This window comes from Felis catus, chromosome A2 (genome assembly GCF_018350175.1).
Source record: "Felis catus isolate Fca126 chromosome A2, F.catus_Fca126_mat1.0, whole genome shotgun sequence".
NCBI lineage: Eukaryota > Metazoa > Chordata > Mammalia > Carnivora > Felidae > Felis > Felis catus.
Genome location: NC_058369.1, coordinates 10264072 through 10290253, shown reverse-complemented (window position 1 = coordinate 10290253; position 26182 = coordinate 10264072). Strand labels below are relative to the sequence as shown.

Sequence of the window (26182 nt, the reverse complement as noted above, 5' to 3'; positions counted from 1 at the left end):
CTCCCCCAAAAGAAACACGCGGAGCCTGAGCCCAAGTCTGGCAGGGGCAGGCAGGTTTTATTCCAAGCGCCGGACAGTGGTGGCCCCCCCTCCTCCCCCGGAATGCTGCTGGGACAGAGGAAGAGCCTGGCTTGGTGGAGCCTGGGAGCCGGCAGCGGCTCAGAGCAGGAAGGGGATGATGGGCATGCGCAGAGGCGGGTAGTCCCGGAACTCCTTCAGGTAGCTGCGGTGCTTGCCCTTGGCCCAGATGGTCATCTGAGTGAAGCCCACCAGGGAGAAGAGGGCCACTGTGGGGCAGAGCGGGGGCGTCAGGGGGGCCGCAGAGCCCGGGCCGGAGGGGGGGGTGGGGCACGGAGGGAGGAGCAGCGGGTTCACCTGGGAGACACTGTGTCATGATGGCAAAGCCAATCCAGGATCCCACCTGTGGGGAGAGGGGTCAGGGGTCAGGGTGGGCAGGACAGGGCAGTGCCGGCCGCTCCACGGAGGCCTCGCCCACCTCCCCCCAACCCTTACTGTCCAAATGCCCATGCCAGAGAGGCCTCGAGTAGACAGGATGACCTGATGAAGGCGCCCCCCGCTTCCTTGTGGCTGCGAGCCTGGCCTTGCACACCTCCCAACTCCCAGAAAGGCCAGCTTTTCCGTCTCCAGATGCTACAAACTGCCAAGGCAGCTGGTGAGCCAGGGACCCCTATCAGGGGCTGGTCCCTCCGTGTGGGACCCCAGCCCCAGGAGGGAGAGGGGAGGAGAGCGGGGCAGAGCCGCACCTCGTACGTATAGTTGGGGCAGGACACCAGCAGGAAGAGCCAGGTGAAGGGGTTCTTGGTGGGGTATGGGATCTTCCTGGTCTTGGACCCTGCAGGGCAGGACAGGAGGGGCAAGTGAGACCCCCTCACCCGGCCCGACCCCCACCCCCTCGCCTGGGGCAGGCCACTCACCAGCTGGCCGCAGGTCCCGCAGGGCCATGTGGATGGAAAAGTTGCCAAGCTGGCAGATCTGTCAGAGCAGCAGGGTCAGCCGGGAGCCCCCAGACTCCCCACCCCAGACCCCTCCCCCCCAGCCTGCTTACCACGAAGATGGCGAGGGCCAGTTTCACCTGCTGAGCTCCATAGGCTGAAGAGGAAGCAGAGGGGTGGCCTGTGAGGGGAGAACCCGGGGGGGGGGGGGGGGGGGGGGGGGGGGGGGGAGGGGCAGGGTCCAAGGCCACTTACTGGGGGGTGTGTAGAGAGGGTGGTTAATGTAATAGGCCATCCAAGCGGCGAAGCCCCAGTAGTAGGTGCAGTTCTGAAAGGGAGCGGGGCTGCGGTGAGTCGGGCGGGCAGTGGGTGGGGCCAGGGACGGGCGGGGTCTGGGCACAGGGGTCCAGGTGGGTGGGGTCCAGGTGGGTGGGGCCAGCGTCTGGCTGGACACACCCCGGGGCGCTCACCTTGAAGATGTTGCGCAGGGGCATGGTGCCGTGGGAGAAGCGGTGCACGAAGAGCGTCTCCAGCAGACGCTTGATGTAGTGGAATGAGTGGCAGATGCAGGCGAGGCTGGGGGGGGAGGGGCGGGGGCAGGCTCAGCTGGGGCAGGTCCAGCAGGCCTCCCCCCCCCCCACCGCCCCTCCCCCTGGCCCCACTCACTGCACCACCGTGTGCCGGCTGGACGTGAAGTCATACTTGTGGCCGTAGATGAAGGGCACCCGGAAGTAGAAGAGCAGGTAGATGAAAAGGGGCCCCGCATACTCGGTCAGGAAGACCTGGGGGTACGGGGAGCAGGTGAGTCACCCCAGTGTGGCTGCTGGGAAAGGAGGCCACGGACCGGGCTGCGGCTCACCGTCACCCAGCTGATCTGGGCCCCCAGGTCCCGGAAGTAGAGTGTGGCCGTGGTGCCCACAGGCAGCTTCTGCAGGACGTCCTCATCCTTCAGGGACTTGCCCTCTGCAGAGAGACCAGGCCGGGGCTCAGAGCTGCCCAGGACTTCGCCCACTGCCACCCAGAAGCCTAGGGGCGGCCGAGCAGACAGCTGTACTCACTGGGGTCCAGGCGGAGGGACTGGCGGGCAGGGTACCACTGTGGATCTGCGGGGAGAGCAGGGCATCACAGCGCACAGCACGGTGGAGCCCAGGGACCCCACGCCTCCTCCAGCCCCAGGACAAGGCCTCTGAGGCCCGAGCTAGGACCCAGCCGGGAACAACCCAGGCAGGAGAGGGATGTTATCCTTCCGAAGGCCCGGCAACGACATTCCTGCTGAAGGCCACGCAGGGACATCTGTCCCAGGCAAGCCAAGAGAAGCCTGGGCCACACTGGGGGCATCTCTGCAGGACCTGGGAGGACAGGTGTACAGGACAGGGTCCCACCCAGAGGCCCCTGCCCAGAGGTCACAGGGGTGGCACAGCTGGGCCCTGGACTTACGGGTCTTGGTGAAGAGGTTCTTGATCTCGGCAATGGTGGCATGGGGCTCCACCTAGGGGAAGCAGAGGCCGCAAAGAAGTCGGGGGTAGGGGAGCCTGGTCAGGGCCCCCTCCTGGTGAGGGGGGTCGGACAGGGGGCCTGGGCCGCTGCTATGGGAGGGGGAAGGCCGGAGTTCGGGCCCCCCTACCTACATGGCTGAACAGCACAGCAACGGCCCCCCCAGAGTGGAGACGGTATGAGCCTGCGAAGCTGGGCCTGCTTCCCTGCCTGTGCTCACCCCCACACAGCTGCCCGCAGTGACGGCCCTCGGTCAGAGCCAGAACTCACTGGGGCGGGAGCCCCTTCCCCCCTGCCTGGCATCTGCAGGGGGCAGCTCTCAGAACCCCCACCTTCTTCCCAGGCCCCAAAGCCCTGCAGGGTCCACAGAGGTTGCCTCACCTCCTCCCACCAGGGGGCCGGCTCCTGGCCACACCCAAGGGCCAGCGCTGCCCACCCCACCCCATGCCGGCAGGGGCAGGCCCGGGGACGGTACCCCCCATCCGCCCGAGGAGTAGGTGGGGTGTCAGGACACAGGTTGGGGGGACGCAAGGAGTCCGCCTCCTCAGAACCAGGAGCCCCAGGAAGTAACAGGCCCAGACTCCGTGTCCTTGGCCCAGGGCCGCCGACGCCACGGTCGTACCTTGTCCAGGAAGCACAGCTTCTCTCGCGTCTTCGCGTCCAGAATCTCCACCTCGAAAAAGAGGACGGCCTTTTTAGGTTTTTTGGTCTTGGCGGGGGCGATTCGGGGGAGGCCGTTGAGGCCAAGGCCGAGGCCGGGGCCCGGGCCCGGGCCGGCCTCCCGGGCCACCATGCCCATGTTCAGGTCCATGCTGCCCTGCTCTGCCCGCTGCGGCCAGCGGCCCCGGCTGCCGGCCGTCAGCCCCCACCTCGGACCTCCCCAGGCGGAGCGGCTCTGGGCCGGGCGGGCGCGATCAAATTCTGCCGCGGTGCTGGAGAGGAGCCCGCGCCTGCCCTGGCACCGCCACCTTCTGTGCAGATGTAACCCGAGTGCCCCACAGCCACGGCCCAGCTAAATATAAAACTGCCCCAGACCGAGCCCCCCAGGAGCCATGCCACAGACCTCCTGGGGGCGACCCCCGGGGGCTGGGTCCCCCAAAACTGAGGCTTTTGAGTGGACACAGCGCCTGGACAGCACTGGGGGCAGGGAGACCCTCGGAGGCAAGCAGGGAGGCACCTCCCGCCTGGCCCAGTGCAGGGCGGGGCGGGCCTCGGGAGGAGGGCGAGAGAGGCCGAGGGCGGCCCAAGCCTCGGCTGCCTCAGGCCCGCAGGGCTCAAGGGCTCACGGGGCTTGGAGAAATCCCAGCTATTTTGAGAATCCCAGAGACAGATCATCCACTTCCCCTTCTGAGCTGTAAGAGACACTGCGGATTATTTTCCTTGTGCATTTGTGTTCCCAGGGAGGTGACAGATTCCGAAGTTATTGGTGCAGAGAGCCTCTCTCTAAGTGTGGAAAGGGTCAGGAAACGGAGAAGTTTCCAGCTAGCATCCCCAGCCTGGATGGATGAGGCCCTGGCCCCAGCCCCTGCCTCCCTGACCTCCCTTCTCCACTCATTTCTCACTAGGTTCACCCGGGCCTGTCCAAGGCCACCTCTGGGGCAGTCTTCCCACCACGTCAGTGCCCAACAAAGTGCCCTTGCCTAGGCCCTGAGCCCACAAAGCCCAAAGCCTGGCCACCCCCAACCCCACCCTTCTCCCAGAGCCGCCCCCAGACAGTGGCAGAGCAGTGGGCAGAGTTGGGAGGGAGAGAGCCCCCCGGGGGGTGGGGGTGGGGGTCTGGCCCACCCATCCCAAGCAGGTCAGAGAAGGCGCCGGGAGGGGCCGTGAGCATGTGAACTGCTGAAGCTGGAGGGAGGCCCAGCAGTGGCCGGCGGATCCCCAAAGGCCCAGGTGCTCCCATGGGGGGCTTGGCACAGATGCTACTGACGTGGGTCGTGGCAAGAAGGCCTAGGTCTGACCTCAGGTCAGCCGCTAGCAAAGCAGGCGCTGAGAATCCTTCCCACCCCTGGCGGACCTCGGTCAGAGGCAGTGTGGAGAAAGGAGCCGGTCAAGAAACCCCAGGGCAGGGCCCCAGCCAGGGCTCTCTGAGGGCAAGGCCGGCCACCCACAGCCCGGCAGATGGTCCACCGCAACCAGCACCCATCCCCTAGAGGGAAAGGGATCCCCTCACACATCCCCCGACAACACGGAAGATGTGGGGACTGAGTCTGGCCATGCCACGAGGTCGCCCGTGACCAGCCCCTCACTTCTCTCCGAGCCTCGTCCAGGAGGCAGGTAGGAAGGCGTGGGCCTCAAGGGGTTATAAGGGGTCATGAGACAATGTGAGTGGAGCACCAGCATGGGGCCTGACAGGAAGTGCCCCAAAACCTGGGGCCACGAGGCTGGGCGTGAGGAGGCCCGGTAGGAAGGGCACAGGCCTGGGTGCAGATCCTGGCGGCCTGCAGGCCTGTTTGCCCACGTATGCTACGCCCGCCCCCCATCAGGGACACGAGAGGGCCCAGCACCCAGAAGCCCTGGCCCATGCTGCCTGTTGGTGCCGCACTGGAGTGAGCCTGCTGGGGACTGCCGGCCGTGTGGCCTTGGGGGACAGCCTGCCGAGCCCCTCTGAGCCACGGGCCGAACAGATGGGGCCAGAAAAGAAGCTGGTCATACCGCCCAGGGTGTCTGGTCCCACCCAGGGGACTTGTGGGAGAGGGAAGGGGCACACTTGGAACGTGCCAGAAAGGGCTAGAATAGCAGGGCCGTGGGCAGGCATAGGGCCTGCCCTGTGGCTGCAGGTATATTAATAGTTCCTGGGTCCCAGCAGGGCGGTGCCCACATGCCTTCAGAGCCCGTGTGGGGCAGGAAGGCAGCACCAGGCCCACTGGGAGAGGAGGCCTCCAAGTTCCTGCTGAGCCACTCAACAGCTTAAAATATAAGCAGCCCCTCTCCCTGCCGGCCAGCTGCTGGGGGAGGGCTGAAATCCTACCCCTCTCCCCCAGCCTGGGCACCAGACCAGGGTCCGGGGAGAGTCGGGGGCCCCGACTGGCTGCCGGAGAGGAAGCTGGGTGGCAGGAGGGGTGGCCGGGCGAGGGGCACACTCCCAGCGGCCGCGCCAGGGTCAGTCCCAAGCTGGAGGACGGGAGCCCGCGCCCTCACAGAGGTAAGCCTGGCCCTCCGGGCAGCACCCTGGGGCCCAGCCCACCGGGGTGGGGGTTGCCTCAGCTCAGGGCTGCTGCGGCTGGATCTGGGGCTGGGCCGGTCATTTCCCACTTCTCACCCCCTCATCCCAGGACCCAGCAGCTTTCATGCTGAGAGAGGGCTCAGAGGCCCTGAGGAGTGAGGGGAATGTAGGACCCAGGACCTCTCCGTACGATTTTATAATTACTGCAAACTGAAAAGTGAAATAAAAGTTTATGCTAGGTGGCAGAAAGAAAGAAAGAAAGAAAGAAAGAAAGAAAGAAAGAAAGAAAGAAAGAAAGAAAGAAAAAGAAAGAAAGAAAGAGAAAGAAAGAAAGAAAGAAGAAAGAAAGAAAGAAAGAAAGAAAGAAAGAAAGAAAGAAAGAAAGAAAGAAAGAAAGAAAGAAAGAAAGAAAGAAATGCTAAGTAAAAGAGGCCAGACACAAAGACTCACCATATTATGTACAGTGTTCAGAATCGGCAAACCCAAAGAGCCAGAACGACTGGGTTGCCAGGGGGCTGCGGAGGGGGGATGGGGAATGTTGCCTGATGGGAACCTGGTATCTTTTAGGGGTGACGGAAACATTCTAAAACTAAAACGAGGTGGTGGCTGCAGTGGGACAGACAACACTGTGACTCTACCAAATGCCACTGCACTATTCATTTTTAATGGTTCATTTTATGCGAACTGCACTTCAATAAATTATTTTTAAGGGGGGGAGGGGATGCGCTAAGAAGCAGGCCCCAATTACCCATCAAAACAAAATGCCCCAGGGCAGGGAGCAGCAAGGGTACCCCACCCCCATCCACCTCCCAACACTGAGGGCCTAAACAGAGGGGACATGGTCCTATGTTTCCCATTCTTCAGTCCCTCAGCTTACCCACCCACTGCACCCCTTCCCACCCTGCTGCGACCCCAGCCCCTGCTCTGTGCTGAGCATACCTCCCATGCCCTGTCTTTCTCTCTCTCTCTCTCTCTCTCCCTCTGTGTGTGTGTCGCCTGCCCAGGCCTGATGCCAGCCTAGGGTGGGGACCCAGCGTAGGCCTACGCCAGGTCAGACGGTGCAGGCAGCTGCCAAGCACAGCCCTTAGGCAGGGTTCCTGAGCACAGAAGGGTAGGCAGCAGGCCGAGGCCCCATCCCTGGGGAGAAGACAGGCCTGGGGAAGGGAGGAGAGGTCAGCCCTCCTAAGGGAGCTGGAGGCAGGTGAAGGGCTGGGAGGGGGGTCACTGGCCGGAGGTCCCAGCCGCTGACCATAGCTAGGGGGTGTGGCACAGCAGGCTCCGGCACCATGGATACAGAGGACAAGGACGGGGCGGACACCCTGGCCTGGGACACGGGAGCACGGCTCTGCGATGACAGTTCCACTAGCCCGGGAGGAATTCTCACCCAGGCGCCTGAGATTCCAGGATCCGGCCCACAGCAACTCGTGGCACCACGAGGTCAGGGCATGGGGGTTGGGGGAGGGGGCAGGACCAAGGATGGGGCCACAGGCCACCCTGAAAGAGGGGCGGGGGTCAGGCTGCAGCCTTCCCCAGCTTGAAGGGGAACACCCAGAGCCACTGCTGAGCAGCAGGGCCCACGGCCTTCACGGTCTTCATGGAAACAAAGAAGCTGCTGATCAAGGTAGTCACAGTGGAAACAGGGGTGCTGTTTTCTGAGCACCGTTCTGAGCTAGTGTCGGCGCCCAGAGCAAGGCTCCAGGGGTGAACCCCACCTAGTAGATGAGAAACACCAGAGCAGTGGGAAAGCAGGGCAGTTATGCATCTGTAGGAGAGGCTCAGGGCCTTTGCACATGCTGTTCCCACTACCTGGACCACTCTCCCCCAGACCCCTCAGGGCTCCTCCCTTCACCTCCTTGGGTCTTCAGACAAATGCTCGGTGAGGTCCTTCCCGACTTAAAATAGCAACTCCCAGATACCAGCTCCCAAGGACAAGGACTGCCCCGTTCTTGACCATTTCCCAGCACACAGACCTCCCCAACAAGGAGCTGTGCTCCGTAAGCACCTGCATGAGGCACCTGGGCTTGCCTAAGGCCCCACCACCGGCCTCTGAGCCCGGGCCTTTCCCTTCACCACACCCCAGGGGGCCCTGCCCACCTCGCCCAACCCCAGGGTGGCGGCAGGGTGGAAGCTGCTGCCTGGAGTTCTCCATACCCTGGGCCAGGGACCTAGTGCTAGGGAAGCCTCTGTGAGGCTCCTGTGACGCTGTGGGGCCCAGCATTCTGGCAGCCAGACCCTCCTCCCAGGCTCTGGAGCACCACTCGCTGGGGGAAAGGGCCAGTGACCAAGCCAGCTCCCAACTCCAGGGAAACCTTGTTGACTTTCTGCACCAGCAAAAGCCCAACACAGAAGAGGGGCTCCATGCTGGCCGGCTCTATGGAGCCTGGGCCGTCAGAGGCACTACCACAGGCCCCGTGGTCCCCACACAAGGAGGGCTCAAGGGCCTCCTCGGCTGTGTGCACATTACCTAGGCTCTAAGGTCAAGAAGACTCACCTACTTCCTGGCTGTGTGGCCCTGGACAAGTAACTCAACCTCTCTTGAGCCTCCATTTTCTCATCTATAATGTGGGCTGCCCCCACCTGCCATCTCGCAGAATTACCGGAAGATTTACAGAGATAAGGACACCCAAAAACAGGAGATAAACACACCCAGCCTAGAAGAGATCCTGCATGGAGTTAACTATCATCAGACCAACACTGGCAAAACAGTACTGGCAGTACAGCCAGGCCCTTTCTCCCCAAATCCTGGCCATGAAGACACCAAGGTCAGGGAGGTGATGTGGTAACGCTCCATCCAGCCGGTGACAATGCGCCCGAACCCTAACAATAGCAAGACACGTGTGGGTGGGAGGGGCGGGGCTGCAGCGAAGTCCCTACTACGGTTCGCTGCCAGGCCTCGGCGGCTGCCCTGCGCTCCACTGCCCCCTTGTGGCCGTGGACTCCACTCCCAACTGCGGGAGGACGAAGACCCCTGTCAGGCAGAAAACGCCAGTGCAGGACCAAGAGCGACTACTGGCTCGGGCTCCGCCACTTACCAGCCAAGAGGCCTCGGGAGCCACTGCCCCACGTTCCCTCTTTCGGCCCCTCGCCCGCTCCCGCCTCCCCTCCTCCCCCATCTCAGGCACTGCAGTGAACAAGACCCATCCCAGCCTTCACAGGACCGCACCCCACCCTGTGCGTGCTGTGGGGGAGGGGGGCGGGGGCGAGGCGGGGGACAACAGCGACCCGTCTGTCACCAAGCGTCGTGGAGAAAAACAGAACTGGGCGGGGGAGTCCGGGGTGGGGAGGAAGGCCATTTTCGGGACAGCGGTCAGGGAAAGCCTCCCTGAGCGGGGGGGGGGGGGGGGGGGGGGGGGCATCCGGGCAAAGGCCAGTGAGACGCCAGGCAACAAGCGTGCACACGAGGCAGAGGGAAGGCCAAGTACAAGGGCCCTGTCGCTGGATGCGCTCAGGGGCTCTGAGGAGCAGAAGGCCCAGGTGGCCAGCACAGAGCGGGCAGATGGCACAGGTGAGGGCTCTGGCTCTTACCCCGAGGGAAGTGGGCAGGTTCCCCTGGGAACTGGGAGACCAGGGCAACGATGCGGACGGAACAGGGAGGTGGCCACGGAGGAGTGGAAAGTGGTGGCATTCTGGACAGACTAAGGGCAGGACCACGGGATCTGCTGATGATGGTCTGGGGGGCCCGGGGGGTTCCGACCTGAGCCCCAGGAGGAAGGAGCGCCAGAAAAAAGGTGGCAGGAGGAGTAGGCGCCACCTGAGCCCAGGTGTGAAGAGCCACGCTTGCATCTGCTGCACCTGCAGGAGCTGCCAGGCGGGCGCGGCACACAGGGGCCCGGGCACCAGCGCCCACGAGGCCTGCAAGCCGGGGGCCCGGGCCCCTCTCGAGCCTCAGTGTCCCCCCAACCTTATAAACACCGCCGGGCCCAGTGCTCTCCAGGCCCCTCCCATCTGCCAACAAGACTCCGTGGCCTCGTGGCGGAGTCCACATCCCAGGGCCCCTTGGGACAAGGGGTAGGCACAGGCCCGAGGGTCGGCCCGGATTCCAGGTCACCCTCACCAGCTCCCGACGATGCCCCTGGAACCTCTGTGCATCCTCAGGCGGACCCGCCCAATGGGCACGCGTGGAAAACAGCAGGCCTGGAGCTGCGGCGGCTTCCCAGGCCCCTCTCCTCGTCCTCCCCTTTCACCTGCCCAGCAGCCGAGAGGGCAGGAGCTCTTGGCTCCACTTCTCAGATAAGGAAGCCATGTTCCAAAGGGTGAGGGACGCTCCCGGGTCACACAGCAAACACCTGAGCCCAGACGCGCGCTCGCGTGTGCTGAGAAACGCCAGCACCCCACCCCCCGCCCCGCCCACACAGGCCTCTGGGGCCACACCCCCAGCCGGCGCAGGCTCGCAGGCTCGGTGGAGGCCCCGCACAGAGACCGCACAAGCAGCACACCCAGCCTCCGGCGGGCTCTCTGAGACCCCACGTGGGTCTGCCGGCCAGGAAAGGGCCCTGCAACTAGGCCACCTTGTGAGGGACGTGTGCGCCCTGGTGGTGACGTCTTCTCCTGGGCCTGGGGCACGAGAGGCCCGCTGTGGGTGCAAGCCCTGCTCAGGGCAACCTGGGACTCCAGACAAAGATGCAAAGACCTTGACAGGTCCTTCCGCCGGCTGGCCCAGGCCCTCGCGGCCCCCACGGGCCGCCGCTCGGGGCCATAAGAGCTGCCGCACCCAGAGGAGGGAGGCCTGGCCGCGAGCGGCACAGCACCCGGCCGGCTCACCCGCTTCACAGATGCAGAGGCTCGGGCACGTTCGCCTGGACTCGGCGACTCAGCACTTGCAGCTCCCTTTCCCTTCCACTTTCCAGAAATATCGAAGTCACACCGCTCGCGCCAGGGTGGCTGAAAAGACCTTGGGCTCAGCTGCCAGGAGGCCAGCACAGGCCGCACCTGCTCCGCCAGAAATACCTCCTTCCCCAGTGGCCTCAGCTCGTGACCCCATTTCTCTGAGGTGCCCAGCGCGCTTGCACCAGCCTCCCCGACGTGCCACCATGGGGGCAGAACGTCACCAAGGCTGGCAAGGGCGGGGAGACGCTGACCACCCACTCCCAGGCCCTCAACCAGCCAGTTCCCACCTCCTGCCCCCGCTGGCCAGACAACAAGAGCCAGGGTCTGAATGCCAATGTCCCTGGGCTCTGGGATGGGGGCCAGGAGACGCTGGAGGAGCCCCATACACCCCAGGGGCGTCCTGGAGAACATTCTTCAGGTGCTCGGGTGACCCCAGGTTGGTGGCAGCAACCACACAGAGCACAACCTGAAGGGGACACCGAACCAACACAGCGGGGACTCTGGGTCTCGGGCCCGTTGACCAGCTGCCCACTGGCACCCGCAGCCCCCGCACCTCCCTGCGCTGGCACAGGCTGCACCTTCCGGGACTCCAGAGGGCGCTGTCCCACCCAGAGCAGGGCTGCCCCTGGGGCCTGTGCCACTGGGAAGCGCCTCCCCAAGAAACATCTGTCGGATGCTTACCTCGTGCCAAGGGCCGTGCTGAGACCTTCGCCTGCCTAACTCACCTAGCCTCACCGGGGCCTGTAAGCTACGGACTGTGACCCCAGTTATGCAGCTCAGAAACGAGGGGGCCCTCGCCCAGGGCACACAGCCAGGAAGTGCCGCGGCCAGCGCCGACGCACCCGCTTGGGCCCACAGCCCCCGCCACACCACCACCACCGCTCCGAAGAGTGGGGTTAGATGCCGACGGGGAAAAAAGGTGGGAGGGGCCCCGGGATCTGATCATCTGGAAGGTACCCCCTTCCCTCCCGATGCTCCAACTCCAGCACACTCGTCTTGGAAGGTCCAGACTCTGCAGAACATGTCACTACCAGGGAGCCCAGGGACTGAGCCCGCTCCTCGCAGGCCTCAGGCTCCCGTGGCCCCAGCACACTCAGGATCCCAAGGGAGAAAGACCCGTCACCTCCTGACACCACACAGAGGTGTCCAGGCAGGCTCGGCGGCTGTCTTAACGCTTCCTGCACGGTTTCCTGTCAGGCTCCAGGGGGAGGGGTGGAGGGAGTCCCCACGGCAGTGCCTCAGCAGAGGCCAGAGTCAGCCCAGCCTCCCAGCCTGAGCCTCAGCGCCTCCCTCTGGTCGATGGGAACGTTTGAAAGAAGACCTAACAGACAGGGTTCTCGTAGCACACGTGGCAGAAGTCCCACCCGTGGTCCCGAACCCTGCCTGCTCATGTGACTCTGCTGAAGAGCCCTGGACTGGACAGCCTAGGCGGGGGACCGGGGTCTCTGAAGGGGGAGCCGGCGCCCACAGCTTCAAAAGCTCCCAGGTGACAGATGGGAACAGCCACCTCGACCCAGGCTGCCTCCTCTGGAAGCCCAAAACCCCTCCCAGTGGGGCCTCAACCATTCCCTGCAGGTGCAACCCACCCCTTCCTTGCCCTGCCCCCTGCAGGGTGTGAGTCCTGAGTACCCAGCCACCACCAGCTCACACTGATCCTACCAGATTGGCACTGTTACCCCATTTTACAGACAAGGAGGCTGAGGCTGAGGAACACAAGTCACCAGCCCAACAGTACCCGGCTATGAGCTCCAGTGGCAAGACCCCGTCTATATTTGCTCCTTAGAACTGAATGCTCTTCCTCCAGGGCTGTCCCCGGCCCCAGACCCTTGGGGGACGGCCCAGATCTGCACCCCGGGACCCCCTGGCCAGATCAAGGGTAGTGACTGTGTCTGGTCTCTGCATCTCTGAGCAGGAAGGTGCCATCAGGCCAAGAAGCTGAAAGAGGCAGGAGACACTGAGCCCTGCAAACACAGGCTGATGGCAGCAGCAGGAGGAGCCCATCCAGGATGACCCCCCACCTGCGTCCAGCACATCTGGCCCAGTGCGGCAGGCAGGTTAGTTCACCCCAGAAACTTCCGGAATCGCCCGCTCTGGGACCCCCATGGCCAGCTTCATACACAGCAACAGCTAACACCTCCCACATGCTCACAAGGTGCCAGACACAGAGGCACATTCTCAACACAAATTACCTTTTGCTATTAATCCCCTTTTACAGATGAGGAAACTGAGGCTCATTCGTTCACCACATAAATACTGATTGAACATCTACTAACTGCTACATGCAGGCACTGTTAAAGGCTCTGGGAATTCAGCTGTGGAAAGAGAGACAGAAATCTTTGCCCATGTGCAGCTGACATTTTAGCAGGGGGGGGACAACGACCATCAAATAAAGTTGCACATAACATTAGAAGATGTCATGTGCCGTAGGAAAAGCAGAGCAGGGAAAGGGGACAGGGAGTGGAAGGTGAAGAGGGGGTGTGCAGTTTTACACAAACTGGTCAAGAAAGGCCTCCGGAGGAGACCTTGGGACAAGCCCTGAATGCAGGGGAGGAAAGAGCTGTTGAGAAATCTGGGGAAAGCATCCAGGCAGAGAAATGGCCTGTGCAAAGGCCCTGAGGTTCAGCATTCTTGGTGTGTTCAAGCAACAGTGCAGAGGACTGTGTGGCTGGAGAGAGTGAGCAAGAAGGGGGCTGGGGGGAGGTAACAGGTTGTGCAGGGTCTCACCCTCCAGATGAAGACTATGGCTTCTATTCCCCCCCCCCTTTTTTTTTAACGTTTATTTTTGAGAGAGAGAAAGACAGAGTGTGAGCAGGGGAGGGGCAGGGAGAGAGGGAGACACAGAATCCGAAGCAGGCTCCAGGCTCCGAGCTTTCAGCACAGAGCCCGACGCGGGGCTCAAACACTGACCGTGACATCGTGACCTGAGCTGAAGTCGGACGCTCAACTGACGGAGCCACCCAGGCGCCCCGGCTTCTATTCCAAGTGAGGTAAGAACCCTGGAGGATTCTGGGCAGAGCAGGGATATGACCTGACAAGTTCCTAAAGGATCCATCTGGACTACAGGGGAGAAAGGGTGGAAGCAGGGAGCCGAGTAAAAAGCTATGGGGATAATTCTGTCAGGATAAAAGATGTCTGAGACCAAAGGGTCGGCCAACTATGGCCCAGAGGCCAATTCCGGTCCACCGCCTGTTTCTGTACAAACTAAAATCGTCCTTATACTTTTAAATGGTTGGGAAAAAAATCAGAAGCCTATTGCGCAGCACAAGGACATGACGTGAAATTCAAACTTCAGGATCCACAAAGCTGTATCACAGGAACAAGGCCATGGCTCACTGATTGTTAATGTATCATCTGGCTGCTTTGTTTGTTTGTTTGTTTGTTTTACAACTATCGAGTTGAGAAGATGTCACAGGGGCTGTATGGCCCACCAAGCCCACAGTATTTCCCGTCTGGCCCCTCACGGATAAAGGCTGCCGACCCCTGGCCTGGGCCCGGTGATGGTGGGGGGCTGATGACAAGTGGCCGCATTCCAGCTGTACAGTGAAGGCTGAGCTGCAGGGTTCGCTGACTTGGACACGAGACGCGGGAGAACAAGCAGAGCCAGAGCCTCGGGGCTGGGCGATGAGAAGGCGGGAAGCGCCGTTAACTGGAGGGGGGACACGCAGTTTGAGGGCAGTCTGGGGCTCAGGTCGGGACATTATTAAGTCTGAAATGCCCATTAAACGGCCCCACGGAGAGCTCCAGCTCACTGAGAGACCACATAAGGTGGGGGGGGCCGGGGGCGACGTGGAACCTTCACAAGCCTGTTCTGCTGACTGAGAAGTTCCCGTTCATTCTCTCGGGAAGTGCTTACCGAGCCCCTCGACGTGCTGGGCCCTTGCTAGGGGCTGGGCTTGATGAATAGAGAGACCTATGTGTGACAGTAGTGTGCTGGGCAGTGTTCCCAGTGCTGGGACAGAATGGTGAGCACAGCTGAGAGACGCCATGCTCCTCGACTGGTCCTGTTCACACTCAAGGGGAACGTGGGCAAAGCACCTATCACGTAACATGAGGTTGGGACATACCAGGTGCTGTGAAGAGAGCCTGGCAGGGGACCCAGAGCACCAGAGGAAGTGGTCAGGGAAAGCCACTCTAAGGAAGTATTATCTGAGCCATAGCCAGAAAGAAGCCAAAGGGAGGACCGGCCTGAGGCTCCCTGTGGGAAGTGCAAAGGCCCTGAGGCAGCAGTGAGTTTGGCAGTGCTCTGGAACATCCAGCGGGAACAGAATGGACTTGAGCAGCTGAGGAGGCTCGAGTGCACGGAGGCCCAGACCAGCACTTTGGGAAGTCGCTGGAGTGCCACCACCTGCTTTGGTTTTGAGAAAGAGCCCTCCCGCTGCCACTGCTGGGAGCAAGCATGGAAGCAGACACAGCAGTGAATCTCAGAAACAACCCAGGCCAGAGACCTCAGTGGGGCTTGGACTAGGGCAGAGGTGACAAGTGGTAAAAAAGACACTCTAGTTCCTGGATCCTGAGACACCACTGATTGAGACCAAGCTGCCAATTTGGGGGGTGGGGGGTCGGGGAGTGGAGAACTTTCTATATAAACATGACATGTATATATATCAATCATAAGACACAGCCCAACTTAAGGTGAAAACTGCATTCTGGGATAGAAGGAGAACACTAACAAGTTAAGAGGATTTCGGCAGAGGAGGGCAGGGCTTCTGGAAGGTTTAACAGGCCTCCCTGCATCTTTAAAGGGAGAGGTGAATTAAGAGGTGGCTCTCGCCGTTGACAGAGGGGTCCAGGAAGATGCCCTTGGCTGTCTTCCCACCTGCAGCATTACCTGTGAGCAGCACCCTGAGCCCCGCAGGCCCCTCTGGCTCCGCTCAGCCCCTCTGGCCGACAGCAAAATGAAGCGAGGGAAAAGGAACCGAGAGTTTTATATGCACGTGCTTCCCCGTGCCTTCTCTCCCCATGATGCTCGTTCCCAGGCCCAGCCGGGGAGGCTGGCAATGAGTTCACTTCCATGCGGCGTCCACGACACCCCAGGTGAGCCGGAATGTGGCAGAAGATGCAGTTCCCAGGCCCACTCCTCAGACCGCGCCTGGAGGGGCCTGGCAGGAAACATTCTTAGGGTCTGGTGATCGTGGCTTAGCACTACCCACGGCATCCCCACCTCATCCGCACATGAAAACTCAGAGTTCGGGTAACTTTTGGGTCAAAAAGTGGGGGGGAGGGGGAGGGCCAAACTCCAAAGTGCCAAAAGATGAGCCGTGACCAGCTTCATGACGGAAAGGCAGGAGCTCAGGGTCAGGACTGCCAGCCCGAGGGGCAGCCGTGTACCCCACAACCATGTGAGGGTCCTTCCTCCTCATCCGACTTCAGTGTCTTTGGGGGGGGGGGGGGGGCATCAGCGATGCGGCTAACTGCCTGAGCGTGCCCAGTGCCTTGCTCTGCAAGCCGGTGTCTCTAACAGATGTGCACATGATCGCCTGTTCCGCCAGGGGCCAGGGCTTACAGCGAGCGAGGAGCTCAAACACACAAACTATCAGAAGGTGCTAAGTGCTGTGCAGAGAACTAAAACAGGAGAGGCGACAGGTGGCGAGTGTGGCCTGAGTGGATCAGGGTGGGGGGAACCTCTCAAGAGGAGGTGACATTCATGCTGAGCCCTGAATGACGGGATTCCCAGACAGGAAGGGCAAAGCCATCTCTCCTGAAACACTGGTATTTAGCACAGGGGTTGCACGACTCAACCCAGCCCTGGGGTGGATGGTGGATGGTGGATGGTGGATGGATCCCCATCCCCAGCCAGGAGATTCTGTTAGACTTTATTCTCTGGTGGAAATAATATTCCACAACATACTGTTTCGGACTACACGTATCTCCCCAAGAATTCTGATACTCCCCTCACTCCCCACAAAGAGTATGTTTCCCCAACCTTCCCTCCTCCCACTGACCCACCCTTCTCCTGAGTCAGACTCTTGAGGGGTCCTGGGGAACAGCTTCCCCCGACAAGAGTGGAGACTCCGGGTCTGTGACCTGCCTCCTGATGTTCCAGGATGCCCCAGTGCGAAACCGCCCTCCCCCAAACTCGGCCGGCCCGCCCTCACCCTGAGGACAGGCACTGTTCCCACGGGCCCCACCACAAAATTGGCATGGCCCCGGCCAGTGCTCCCTGGTCCCTTTAAAAAGGAAAAACAGAGTTCAGAAGGACCCGGACAATGGCACAAACCCTGCAGTCTATGGGGCCAACTGAATGGCCTGGGGACTCTGCTTACATAAGAGCCTGGTTCGAGCAGGGACAGGGCCAGGGCCGTGCCAGCCTGCCAGTCACCGTGACCTACTGAGAGGCTCTTTATCCCTCAGAGAGCTGGGAAAGGCTCGTGGCCCATCTCTAACTAACCACGAGACTGGCGGGGCGGTGGCGGTCGGGGGAGCGGGGGGGCCCAAACACCATCCACACCCGCCAGTCAGTAATAAGGAACAACTACTCTGCCCATTTATGCAACACACAGCAGAACGCGAGGACCCCTCCCCCCCTCCCAGGACTTAAAAAATAAACCGCCCTCTTAAAGTTGACCTTTTAGGCAAAATCAACAGAGAAGGGACTTCATCACCCTCAGGATAAAGTCCACAGGTCTCTGGCCAGTCGGCCTCATCACTCGACATGGGCCATCCACAGAGTCAGGCTTCCCGGCCTCTGCACATGCTGTCCCCTCCCCTTCCCTGAAAACATTCCCCTTGGGGCCTCGGCTCAGCTCGGTGAAAAGACCTGGAGGGCAGAGGCTGCGGTTAGTCCGTCTTCCTGGAGAGTGACAGGCACAGAGAAATGCACTGGAGCGAATGAACGAATGAATAAATGGCAGAAGGAAACAGATAAGTGGAGGCCCACGACAGGAGACCGCTCAGACCAGGACGACCCGCAAGCATCCCGTGTGGCCGGGGACAGGCCCAGGCGCGGAGCTGGCAGCTCGTGGTGAGGCCCAAGCATGGGGAGGAGAGGATGATGCGGAACAGGCTGGCTGGCCGCGGTGGCGCTGGACCCGGGGCTCGCGGACAACGGGCCGTAAGAAGCCAGCTTCCCTGGGTCACGATCAGTAAGGACTGACTCGGCCCAACGCGGGAGATGCAGTTCTCAGCCAGATCCCTGCAGCAGCCCCACACTCGCCCCTCTGCGCCCCAGGAGCCTGACCACCAGGAGAAGACGCATTCGTGCATCTCGTCAGTCAGTAAGGAGGCGCCGGCCAGGCGCCGGGGAAGCTGCAGGGACAAGACACAGAGTCCCTCCCTGCCGTCACCAAGCTCACAGTCTGACCGTGTAGAACCCAAGTGAAAATGCAACCACGGCCCAAGGTGGGCCCGACGGACGGGAGCAGGGTGCCAGGGGGTGGGGCGGGGGTCATCCTCCAGGTAAGATGGTCCAGGAAGGCCTCTCTCTGCAGGACGTGGAAGCTGAGCTCTCAGTAAGTAGCGGCCGGGGAAACACAGAGGAAGAGCCTTCTGGCTGAGGAAACAGGCAGATGCTCAGGGCTGGAATGGGGCTGCGGGTGTTTGAGGAGACGAAAGACAGAAGTGTAGAGGGTGAGGAAGGCAGGGGACAGAGGACGACGAGGAGCCTGAGAGACGGTTCTGAGGCCCGGGTGCTAAGATCCTCCCATTTACACGGGAGAAGCCCCTGCAGCCGCTGCAGGGTACGGAACATGCCAGAAGCTGCCCGGCTTCCGAGGGAGCAGGTTCGACGGCCATCAGATGGACAGACCCACCCGAAGCACCCACTTCCTGGGACAGCTCTCTGTCCCACTAAGTCCGAAAAGTGGGTTCTGACTGTGCTTCCACTTGGCCCAGGGAAAGAGGTCGTCCCCAAATGTGACCTCCACCGTGTGTGACAGTGTATCAAGACTGACCACCGGCTGCTTCCTCCCTCTTCTGGGCATACCATTTAGCATGAACCCATCTCCAGCAGGAGGCCTCCATGGCCCGGTTCACTGGCAAGTTGTAAGGCTTTCAAGAGAGGCCACGTGCACAAAGCATTTCCGAGACCTGACCGATGCGGCTCTCCCGATCCGTCCAATGATTTGTCCTGAACCACCTAACGCTCTATACCCCGACTGCGGGCCAGTAAGTGTGCTGGACATGTCACACTCCCCAGCGGCCCTCCGAGACAGGTGTCCTTACCCTGGATTCATGGGAGAGAAAACCGAAGCTCAAGCAGGGAGAACTGTCTGTCCCAAGGGCAGTGCCTCCAAAGACATCCCCCCCTCAACGCACAACCGCCCGGGCCCACCCACAGTGAAGCCCCCCCCCCCCCGGTGGCCCACCAGAATCCTGGCTCTGCCACTCGCTGAGGGACTAAGGGCCCGTCGCTTCACTCCTCTGTGCCCCAGTTTCCCCATCTGTCAAACAGAGAGAAGAACGGTCCCTACCCCATGGGTTCGTTACCAGGATTAAATGAGTTATCAGCTAAAAGCGCTCAGAGTGAGTACCAAGCTGGTAGAGGCGTTCTGAGGAGGAGGATTCCTTGGCTGTCCCCAGGTATTAAAACATCCTCTGCTGCCACTGCCACCCAGCCCAAGGTCTGGCCAAATCTGTCGGTGAAAGCGCACGGACTGCCAACCAAACTCAAGGGCTGAGTCCCTTCCTAGCACAGTCCCCACTCAGGGCTGTCTGTCCAGTCGCCACTTACCTCTCCTCAGGAACCGGTTATTCAAGAGGCTCTGCGCGGCTCCGAAGGAGCTCCCGGGTCCCACCCAGGCTCACCTAGGCCCACCCCGCCCACCACTCCGATCCTTGCACTCACCTCCCAACCTCAGCCCCGCCCCCGCCCCGCCTCCCCTGTCTAGGCCCCGCCCCGCCCGCCTAGGCCCCACCTCTCCTGCCTAGGCCCCGCCCTCCCCGCCTCGGCCCCACCTCCCAGACTTAAGCCCCGCCCTTCCCACTCAACCCGACCCAAGGCTCTTGGGCCAAGGCACACCAACACAAGGAAGGTCTTTAAACCTCACGGCGGCTTTCCCGGCCTGCCAATCCCAATCCGGCTCCCCCCTCTAGAACTCCGAGGGACAGCCCATCCGATTTTAGGGCCAAGAGAGACTCTCGGCCAGCACTCCACACCGACCCACAGAGCCTCTCCCACTCTCCCTCCAGGGACGCTTTGTCCTCAGAACAATGGCGCGGCGCGGCACAGCACAGCCTGGCCACCAGCAGCCTTTGGAAGCATCAGCAGGGACAGAAACTGGAAAGGCGCAAACCCAGGGCTCAAGCCCAGCTACACGGCTTCCTGACTCTGTGACCTTCGGCAACTTAATTTGCTTCTCTGAGCCTCAGTTTCCTTATGTGCAAAGTAGAAGTAATACTCGTGCCCACCAGATCACCTGTGCTTGTTGGTGCCCCCCCCCCCATTCCTCTTCTACGGATGGGCAATCAGACGGACCTGAGTCTGGATCCCCTCTCTGCCACAACATGACCTTGGGTAAGTTGGGCAAGTTCCTTCACCTGAGCCTCGTGTTCCTTATCCACAAATGTGAGCAAAGAGGACCCACCTCTCAGGTTTTCGGATACAATAAATGTGACCTGTCCCTGCTATTAATCCAGCAGGATTGATTATCTGGCCCAAGAAGAGGGGACCACAACCAGCATCCCAGCCTGTCTGCAAATGCAAAACCAGTCCCAAAGACATTTTTGGAAGGCCTTTTCTTTCGATGCAGCATGCAGAAGGGTGTGAGAGTGAAGAGGTCAAGCAGTCCCCATTTCAGAACACCAACACTTTTCTGCAAACAGGCGCCACATTTAAGGTACGAAAGTCAGAGACCCACACATAAAACGGGCTCAACAGTCAGAGAAACCCAAAATATCCCTCACCTATTCCAAAAGGCCACAAGAATTCAGAAGAAAAAAGTACAAAAAAACCCAGCAGACACCCAAGATCCCACCTCCCAGATCCTCCCAGATTTAAGAATTATTTACATCAGATTCCTTTTTTTTTTTAATAAAACAGACATAGCTGAAAGCCTTCCACACCCCTTTTCTCCCCACTCCCTCTCCCCAAGCAACGGTTCCTCTGTGTGATTCCCACATACTTCTAACCTCTAATCACAACATATCCACTTATTATGTACATATCCATAAGCAGTACAGATAAATCTCTCTCATTTGGTACTTTTTGAAATACATAGAATCTTTTGCAGCTTGCTTTTTTCCACTCAACAGGATATCTGGAGATTTACGAAAGGACTGGGAAACCAACGTAGATTTTTTTTTTCATAAAATGGAACTGTGCACAACAGTTAAAATGAATGAACCAGGGCTACCTGTAGCACCCTCTGATGATATATTTCCATCAACTTCCTAATGTTCTTTCATACTGACCTTTGCCTTCACAGGTTGCATTTGTCCCCAATGAGCAGTCACAGTCACAGAAAGGCTCAAAGTAGTTAAGCTGCTCTGGTCAGTGACACAGTTATGTACTGAGTGGCAGAACCAGGATTCAGCCCCACCCCTGCCCAAAGCCCACACACTTAAGACACCATTAACCATGGGTCTACTTTCTCCTTAATTTTTGCCTTCCAGCCGTTTTCTGGCTCTAAACAACTGCCGTTTGACCAGAACTCTACCTTCCAGAACTTTCACATGCTTATTCCTGTGGCGTTAGTGGAAGCAAAACTTGCCTGAGGCAAGGTACTGTGTTGGTCTAGGATTATTCGCAAAATGAGCACCAACAGAGCTACCCTTTTTTTTGGGGGGGGGGGGTGGAAGATCCTACATAAGGGCAGTGGGGACCCCAAGAGGATGAGGCTTCCTTGTCTCCAGGTACCCATCTAGAGGAAACGGGCAGTGAAGGGCTCAGAAGACTGAGAGGCGCTGATCTTCCTGGGAATTAACAGACTCATTTACAAGACACAAGAGCTGTTTTTCCAGTTACGCCTGGGATCATTACTTTGAGCTCTCATCTGCAATGGCAAAAACAGCAATAAAAAAAATATGGAAGGAAGGAAGGAAGGAAGGAAGGAAGGAAGGAAGGAAGGAAGGAAGGAAAAGAAAAAAGAGAAGAAAAGGAAAGAATCCTGTAGCGTAAGATCAGCAGCTCTCTTATCAACCCTGATCCATCCGACCCCAAGACAATCCCAAGGCCTCCTTTGCCTTCCAAGAAACCAGCTTCGGCCAGGACCCAAAGGGGACCCGTTCTATCTGCTTCATCTCAACTAGTCCACTGAAGGGATACTTCTTCCTCCCAGATCACAGAGGGGACACTGGCAGTGATGGTAAACTGTTACCGAAACAGCAACAAATCTCCCCTCCAGCTGGAATCCCAACCGCCATGACATCAGACCTCAGCCTCCATCGGCGCCCTGTGTGACACTCCACGCAGATCACATTTTTCTGAACATCACTTCTATCGTTTGTAAACTCCACTTCATTATCTCGAGGTCTCTGTCGGAGCCACAAAGGTCTTTTGAGGGAGGTGAACCCCTCGGTGGACAGGGGCTCACTTGGGGGTGAGGGATGGGCTTAGTTTCAAATAGAAATATATTCTTTGATGAAGATAACCGAAACCTTTACTCAAAGTGTGTTAAATGGGAGTGGAAGTAGTATCCGTGCTATTTTTACTGTTCTGCAACAGACACTTGGAGTAAAACTATTCTGCTTGCTGGGAGACAAGGGATCCTCCCACACGGAAAGTGTAGCTATCACCTTGGAGGGTGCTTGGCAAATGTTAGCAGAAAATGAGAATAGAGAACACAGCAAAATAATTTTTTTCCCTCCAAGGTCACTTTGAACAGTGGGTTTGAAGCTCCCCCTTCCCTCTGGCAGGAAAAAGACTTATTTCCATAAGGTAGAGCACGTTCTCCAGTGCAAGCCACAGGCCTCAGCCTGCACCGTTTCTGGAACAAATGTGCTCACCCCAAGGGTCCTCAGAGGCCTACTTTATCTGGCTGCTAACTAAGGAAACTAAAACTCCATTTTGCAAAATGCCATTTGGATCTTCCTTCCCGCATCTTTCAAACTGTGGCTTTTTCTCCGGGAGTGTAAGAGGGTTTGAGAGGGAAAACCGTAGTAGAACTTTATTCTATAATCATAAAGTTGAATGGGGCATGAGAGACCGTTGAATCCTACCTCCTCATTCCTGGTACTGTGTCAAAAATGAGCGAGGGCTTCCAGGTTTCAAATTAAAAAAAATAATTAGCAAAATAATAATAACAATAAAGGGGGCAGACACAGGTAATGGTATGTATGCAACCCGAGAATAAAAACAAGAAATCTCGGGGCGCCTGGGTGGCTCAGTTAGTTCAGTGTCTTGACTTCGGCTCAGATCATGATCTCTCGGTTCGTGATTTCGAGCCCCGCGTTGGGCTCTGTGCTGACCGCTGGATCCTGGAGCCTGCTTCAGATTCTGTATCTCCCCCTGTCTCTGCCCCTCTCATGCTGTGTCTCTGCCTCTCAATAATAGATAAACGTTGGGGCGCCTGGGTGGCGCAGTCGGTTAAGCGTCCGACTTCAGCCAGGTCACGATCTCGCAGTCCGTGAGTTCGAGCCCCGCGTCGGGCTCTGGGCTGATGGCTCGGAGCCTGGAGCCTGTTTCCGATTCTGTGTCTCCCTCTCTCTCTGCCCCTCGCCCGTTCATGCTCTGTCTCTCTCTGTCCCAAAAATAAATAAACATTGAAAAAAAAATTAAAAAAAAATAATAATAATAAATAAACGTTAAAAAAAGGGGTTTTTTTTAATTAAAAAAAAAACAAGAAATCTCTCCTTTCACTTATATGTGAAGTACCTAACGTAGTCAAATTCATAGAGACAGAAAATAGAATGGCGGTTGCTAGGGGCTGGACAGAATGGGGAACAGCGAGTTAGTGTTCAATGTGGACAGAGTTTCAGTTTTATAAATTCAAAAGAAAAGAGTTCTGGAGATGGAGGGTGGTGATGGGTGCACAATAATGTAAATGTACTTAATGCCACTTACAAACGGTTACATGATAAATTTTATGTTATGTGTATTTTGCCACAATTTTTTAAACCGAGGAGAAAGAAAAAAAAAAAAAAAAAGACATCTCTACCTGCTAGTTTTCATTTGGGGACCAGCATGGCCTAGGGGCTGGCAACTAAGACCCGAGTCCTGAGTTTCTCTCTCTGTTCTGCATTTACCCTGGGGGGGGGGGGGGGGGGGGTTGGGCAAGTCATTTGACATCTCTGAGACTATTTCTTCATCTGTAAAAATGGGAATAATAATAATAGTCCCCAACCTCATAGGCCTATGAGGATAAAAAATAAGAGAACATAATCTCATAGCACAAGAGTAATCACACGCTAAGTTATTATGCGTTTTAAGAATAAATTAGTTTATTATTTAATGTTATTTGAAAGTCAGTACTGATCCAGTAATTAAATTATTAATATTCTATTATCAGCTAGATCGATAAGCGCATCAGACTTCGTTTTAAGGGAAGCAGCAGCCCAAGTTAGGAGTCAGGGGACCTAGGCTTCAAGAATGGCTGTGGGCGTGAGATTTCTCCCAGGTGACACGCAGGGATTGACTGAGACGATCTCTTAGATTACCAAAAAGCAAGATCAGCTTTGCTACTCGGCGGGAGCCAGGCCTGGAACTGCACCTCCCTCACCGCCATATCTCCTCGCGGACGTCCCGGACGAGGGAAGGGGTCCAAAGATCTTGCCAGAGGCTGATTGCAAAGCCATTTCCTAAGCCGAAGGAGGTAGCATAGTGCAACACTTATGCAAGACACCCTCGGATCGGGAGCCAGGGTCCCGCACCTTTGTTCCTCCCCTTGCCAAGTCTGCCCCGGCCCGCTGGGGGAGCTGCAAGGAACCTGCAAGCTTCCCACATCCTGCAGAGACCCCAAGAAAAGGCAACCCCACAACAGCCTAGGTTGCAGAATTAGAAATACCCCCCTGCACATGCGCGGTGCGATTTACGAGTGGCCCCGGGACACGACGCGCGCCCACTGCGCCTGCGCCGTCCCGCTCGCCCTTTGGGGCACAGGACCAGAAAGGGGGGGGGGGGGGGTCCCAGGGTCCCACGAAGAAGAAAAACGAATGAGTCTGCGGCGGCCGCTAGGTCCCGGTTTCCTCGTTCCTTACCTCATAGTGTTTCATGGCTTCTTCACACGACCCCTACTAATCCTGCTGCCGCTGCTGCCTACCTGCGCGCGACAAGGAACAGGCTCCCTCACGCGCTCGCGACCGCCGCGCGAGACTAACATCGGTTCCGCGTCCGCCCCGCCCCTCCCTGCCACGAGCGCCCCTACAGCCAATCGGCGCGCGGGGCGCTCACCTTCGACCCCGCCCCGCGGGGCAGGTCTTGAGCGAGGACTAGCAGCTCTCGCCACGAGGCTGGCCAATCAGCTTGCGGGACACAGGGAAGCGCTAAAAGGTGCTTGGCCACCCACCAATCAAAATAAGGCCTCGGCGCCGCGCGCCCCTTGCCCGCCTCTCTGTGGCGTCGCTGTGGAAACCGAGGGAAGCAAGGGTTACCGTAAAGCTGGGGGCGGGAGCAAAAAGTTGAGTGACAGGGGGAGCATCATGTGAACTCCCTGTGAACTCCCAGGTGGGCAGCCTCCTGGGCAAAGGGGAGCAACCTGAAAGGGATAGGAGCTGGGGGCGTGTGCTTGGGCTCCAGGATGGAGAAGCCTCTCCAGCGAGGGGACCCCCCCCCCATCTGTCATGAATCGGAGGGGGGAATGCCTTCACTGCCCTTTTCAATGCAAGCCCCACCGCCCCACCTTGTCCGGCCCCATAGGCGGAGGGCCCACACTTGTCCACCTGTGCTGTCCAGCATGGTCACCACTGGTCATATGTAGCTAGTGAGCCCTTGAAATGTGGCTGGTTGGTGCAAATTGAGATGTGTTGTAAATGTAAAACACACACTGACTTCAAAGACTTAGTACTGAAGAGAATGTAAAATAAAAATCTCACTAATAACCTTTAATGTTAATTACAAGTTGAAATGATAGTATTTTGGATATATTGGATTAAAATAGATTATTAAAATTAAGTTCCCCTGTTCCTCTTTACCTTTTTCAACATGCCTGTTGGAACATTTAGAATCACAGACCTGGCTTGCATTTGTGGCTGGTAGTTGTGCCTTTACTGGACAATGCTGGTCTGGGGTTATGCCATGCTTTTGCTCCTTTGTCATGAGCAGGCTGGGAAAGTTGGGCACCACCTCATACACACACACACAAGCGCGTGCACACACACACACACACACACACACACACACACACACACACCACGCAAGATTACAGGACAGGGTAAGGAGTGAGTAGCACCTGGCACACGCCCTCACCTACCTTCTCTCCTTTCTCCTGGTTCCGGACCCTGCCCCTGAGCCTTCATCAACCGTTGAACCCTTTGGAATTTACAAGCCTGACATCAGAGACAGTGGTGAGAAGTCCTCAAAGGTAGATCACTGATTCACCGGGGAGCAGGGTGGGGCAAGGTGAGTCAGTGCTTAGCACTTAGTCATCCAGGTTCGGTTCTGGAAACTTCTGAAGCTACAGCTTTTGGGGACCAGTGACTCCCAGTGAAGGAAGCCAACGTTGTGGTCTTCAGAAACACACGATGTTTTTTGCCCAGGTCTATCTGGGCAAAAGAGGTGAAAACCTAAATGTGTTTTATAATTGTGCTTTCAAAAACACAGATCTTTCTCGATTGGCAATTGAGGGCTCACAGTATCTTGAGATCCTTTGTGTCCTGACAGCCTTCACTCCCTGCCCTCACTGAGGGGGGACAAGAGGAGTAATCACCCAGAAAC

At 58.4% G+C, this 26182-nt stretch overlaps 1 protein-coding gene and 1 long non-coding RNA gene across 6 annotated transcripts; one reads left to right on the top strand and one right to left on the bottom strand.

Annotated features, from left to right (window-relative positions):
* Nucleotides 1-31: 31 nt before the first annotated feature.
* Nucleotides 32-24653, bottom strand: TECR (trans-2,3-enoyl-CoA reductase). Of its 3 annotated transcripts, none has more exons than XM_003981940.5 (13): nucleotides 24508-24653; nucleotides 3070-3120; nucleotides 2391-2442; nucleotides 2012-2056; nucleotides 1813-1916; nucleotides 1620-1735; nucleotides 1424-1529; nucleotides 1209-1281; nucleotides 1067-1110; nucleotides 936-993; nucleotides 765-853; nucleotides 376-421; nucleotides 32-287 (listed from the first exon to the last, which is right to left on the bottom strand). In XM_003981940.5, the coding sequence occupies exons 1-13, from the start codon at nucleotides 24520-24522 to the stop codon at nucleotides 160-162; spliced, it is 927 nt and encodes a 308-aa protein (XP_003981989.1). In that variant the 5' UTR covers nucleotides 24523-24653; the 3' UTR covers nucleotides 32-159. The 3 variants fall into 3 exon arrangements, with proteins under 3 accessions (XP_003981989.1, XP_019674120.1, XP_019674104.2); XM_019818561.3 differs by lacking the exon at nucleotides 24508-24653 and adding an exon at nucleotides 20785-20820; XM_019818545.2 differs by lacking the exon at nucleotides 24508-24653 and adding an exon at nucleotides 10372-10836.
* LOC102899774 lies at nucleotides 1734-21414 on the top strand. 3 transcript variants are annotated; one of them, XR_006590769.1, is made up of 3 exons: nucleotides 1734-5589; nucleotides 6883-7047; nucleotides 12350-21414. It is a non-coding gene; the product is annotated as an uncharacterized LOC102899774 (long non-coding RNA). The 3 variants fall into 3 exon arrangements; XR_002149524.3 differs by having other exon boundaries at nucleotides 6615-7047; XR_006590768.1 differs by lacking the exon at nucleotides 1734-5589 and having other exon boundaries at nucleotides 5952-7047.
* Nucleotides 24654-26182: the final 1529 nt, after the last annotated feature.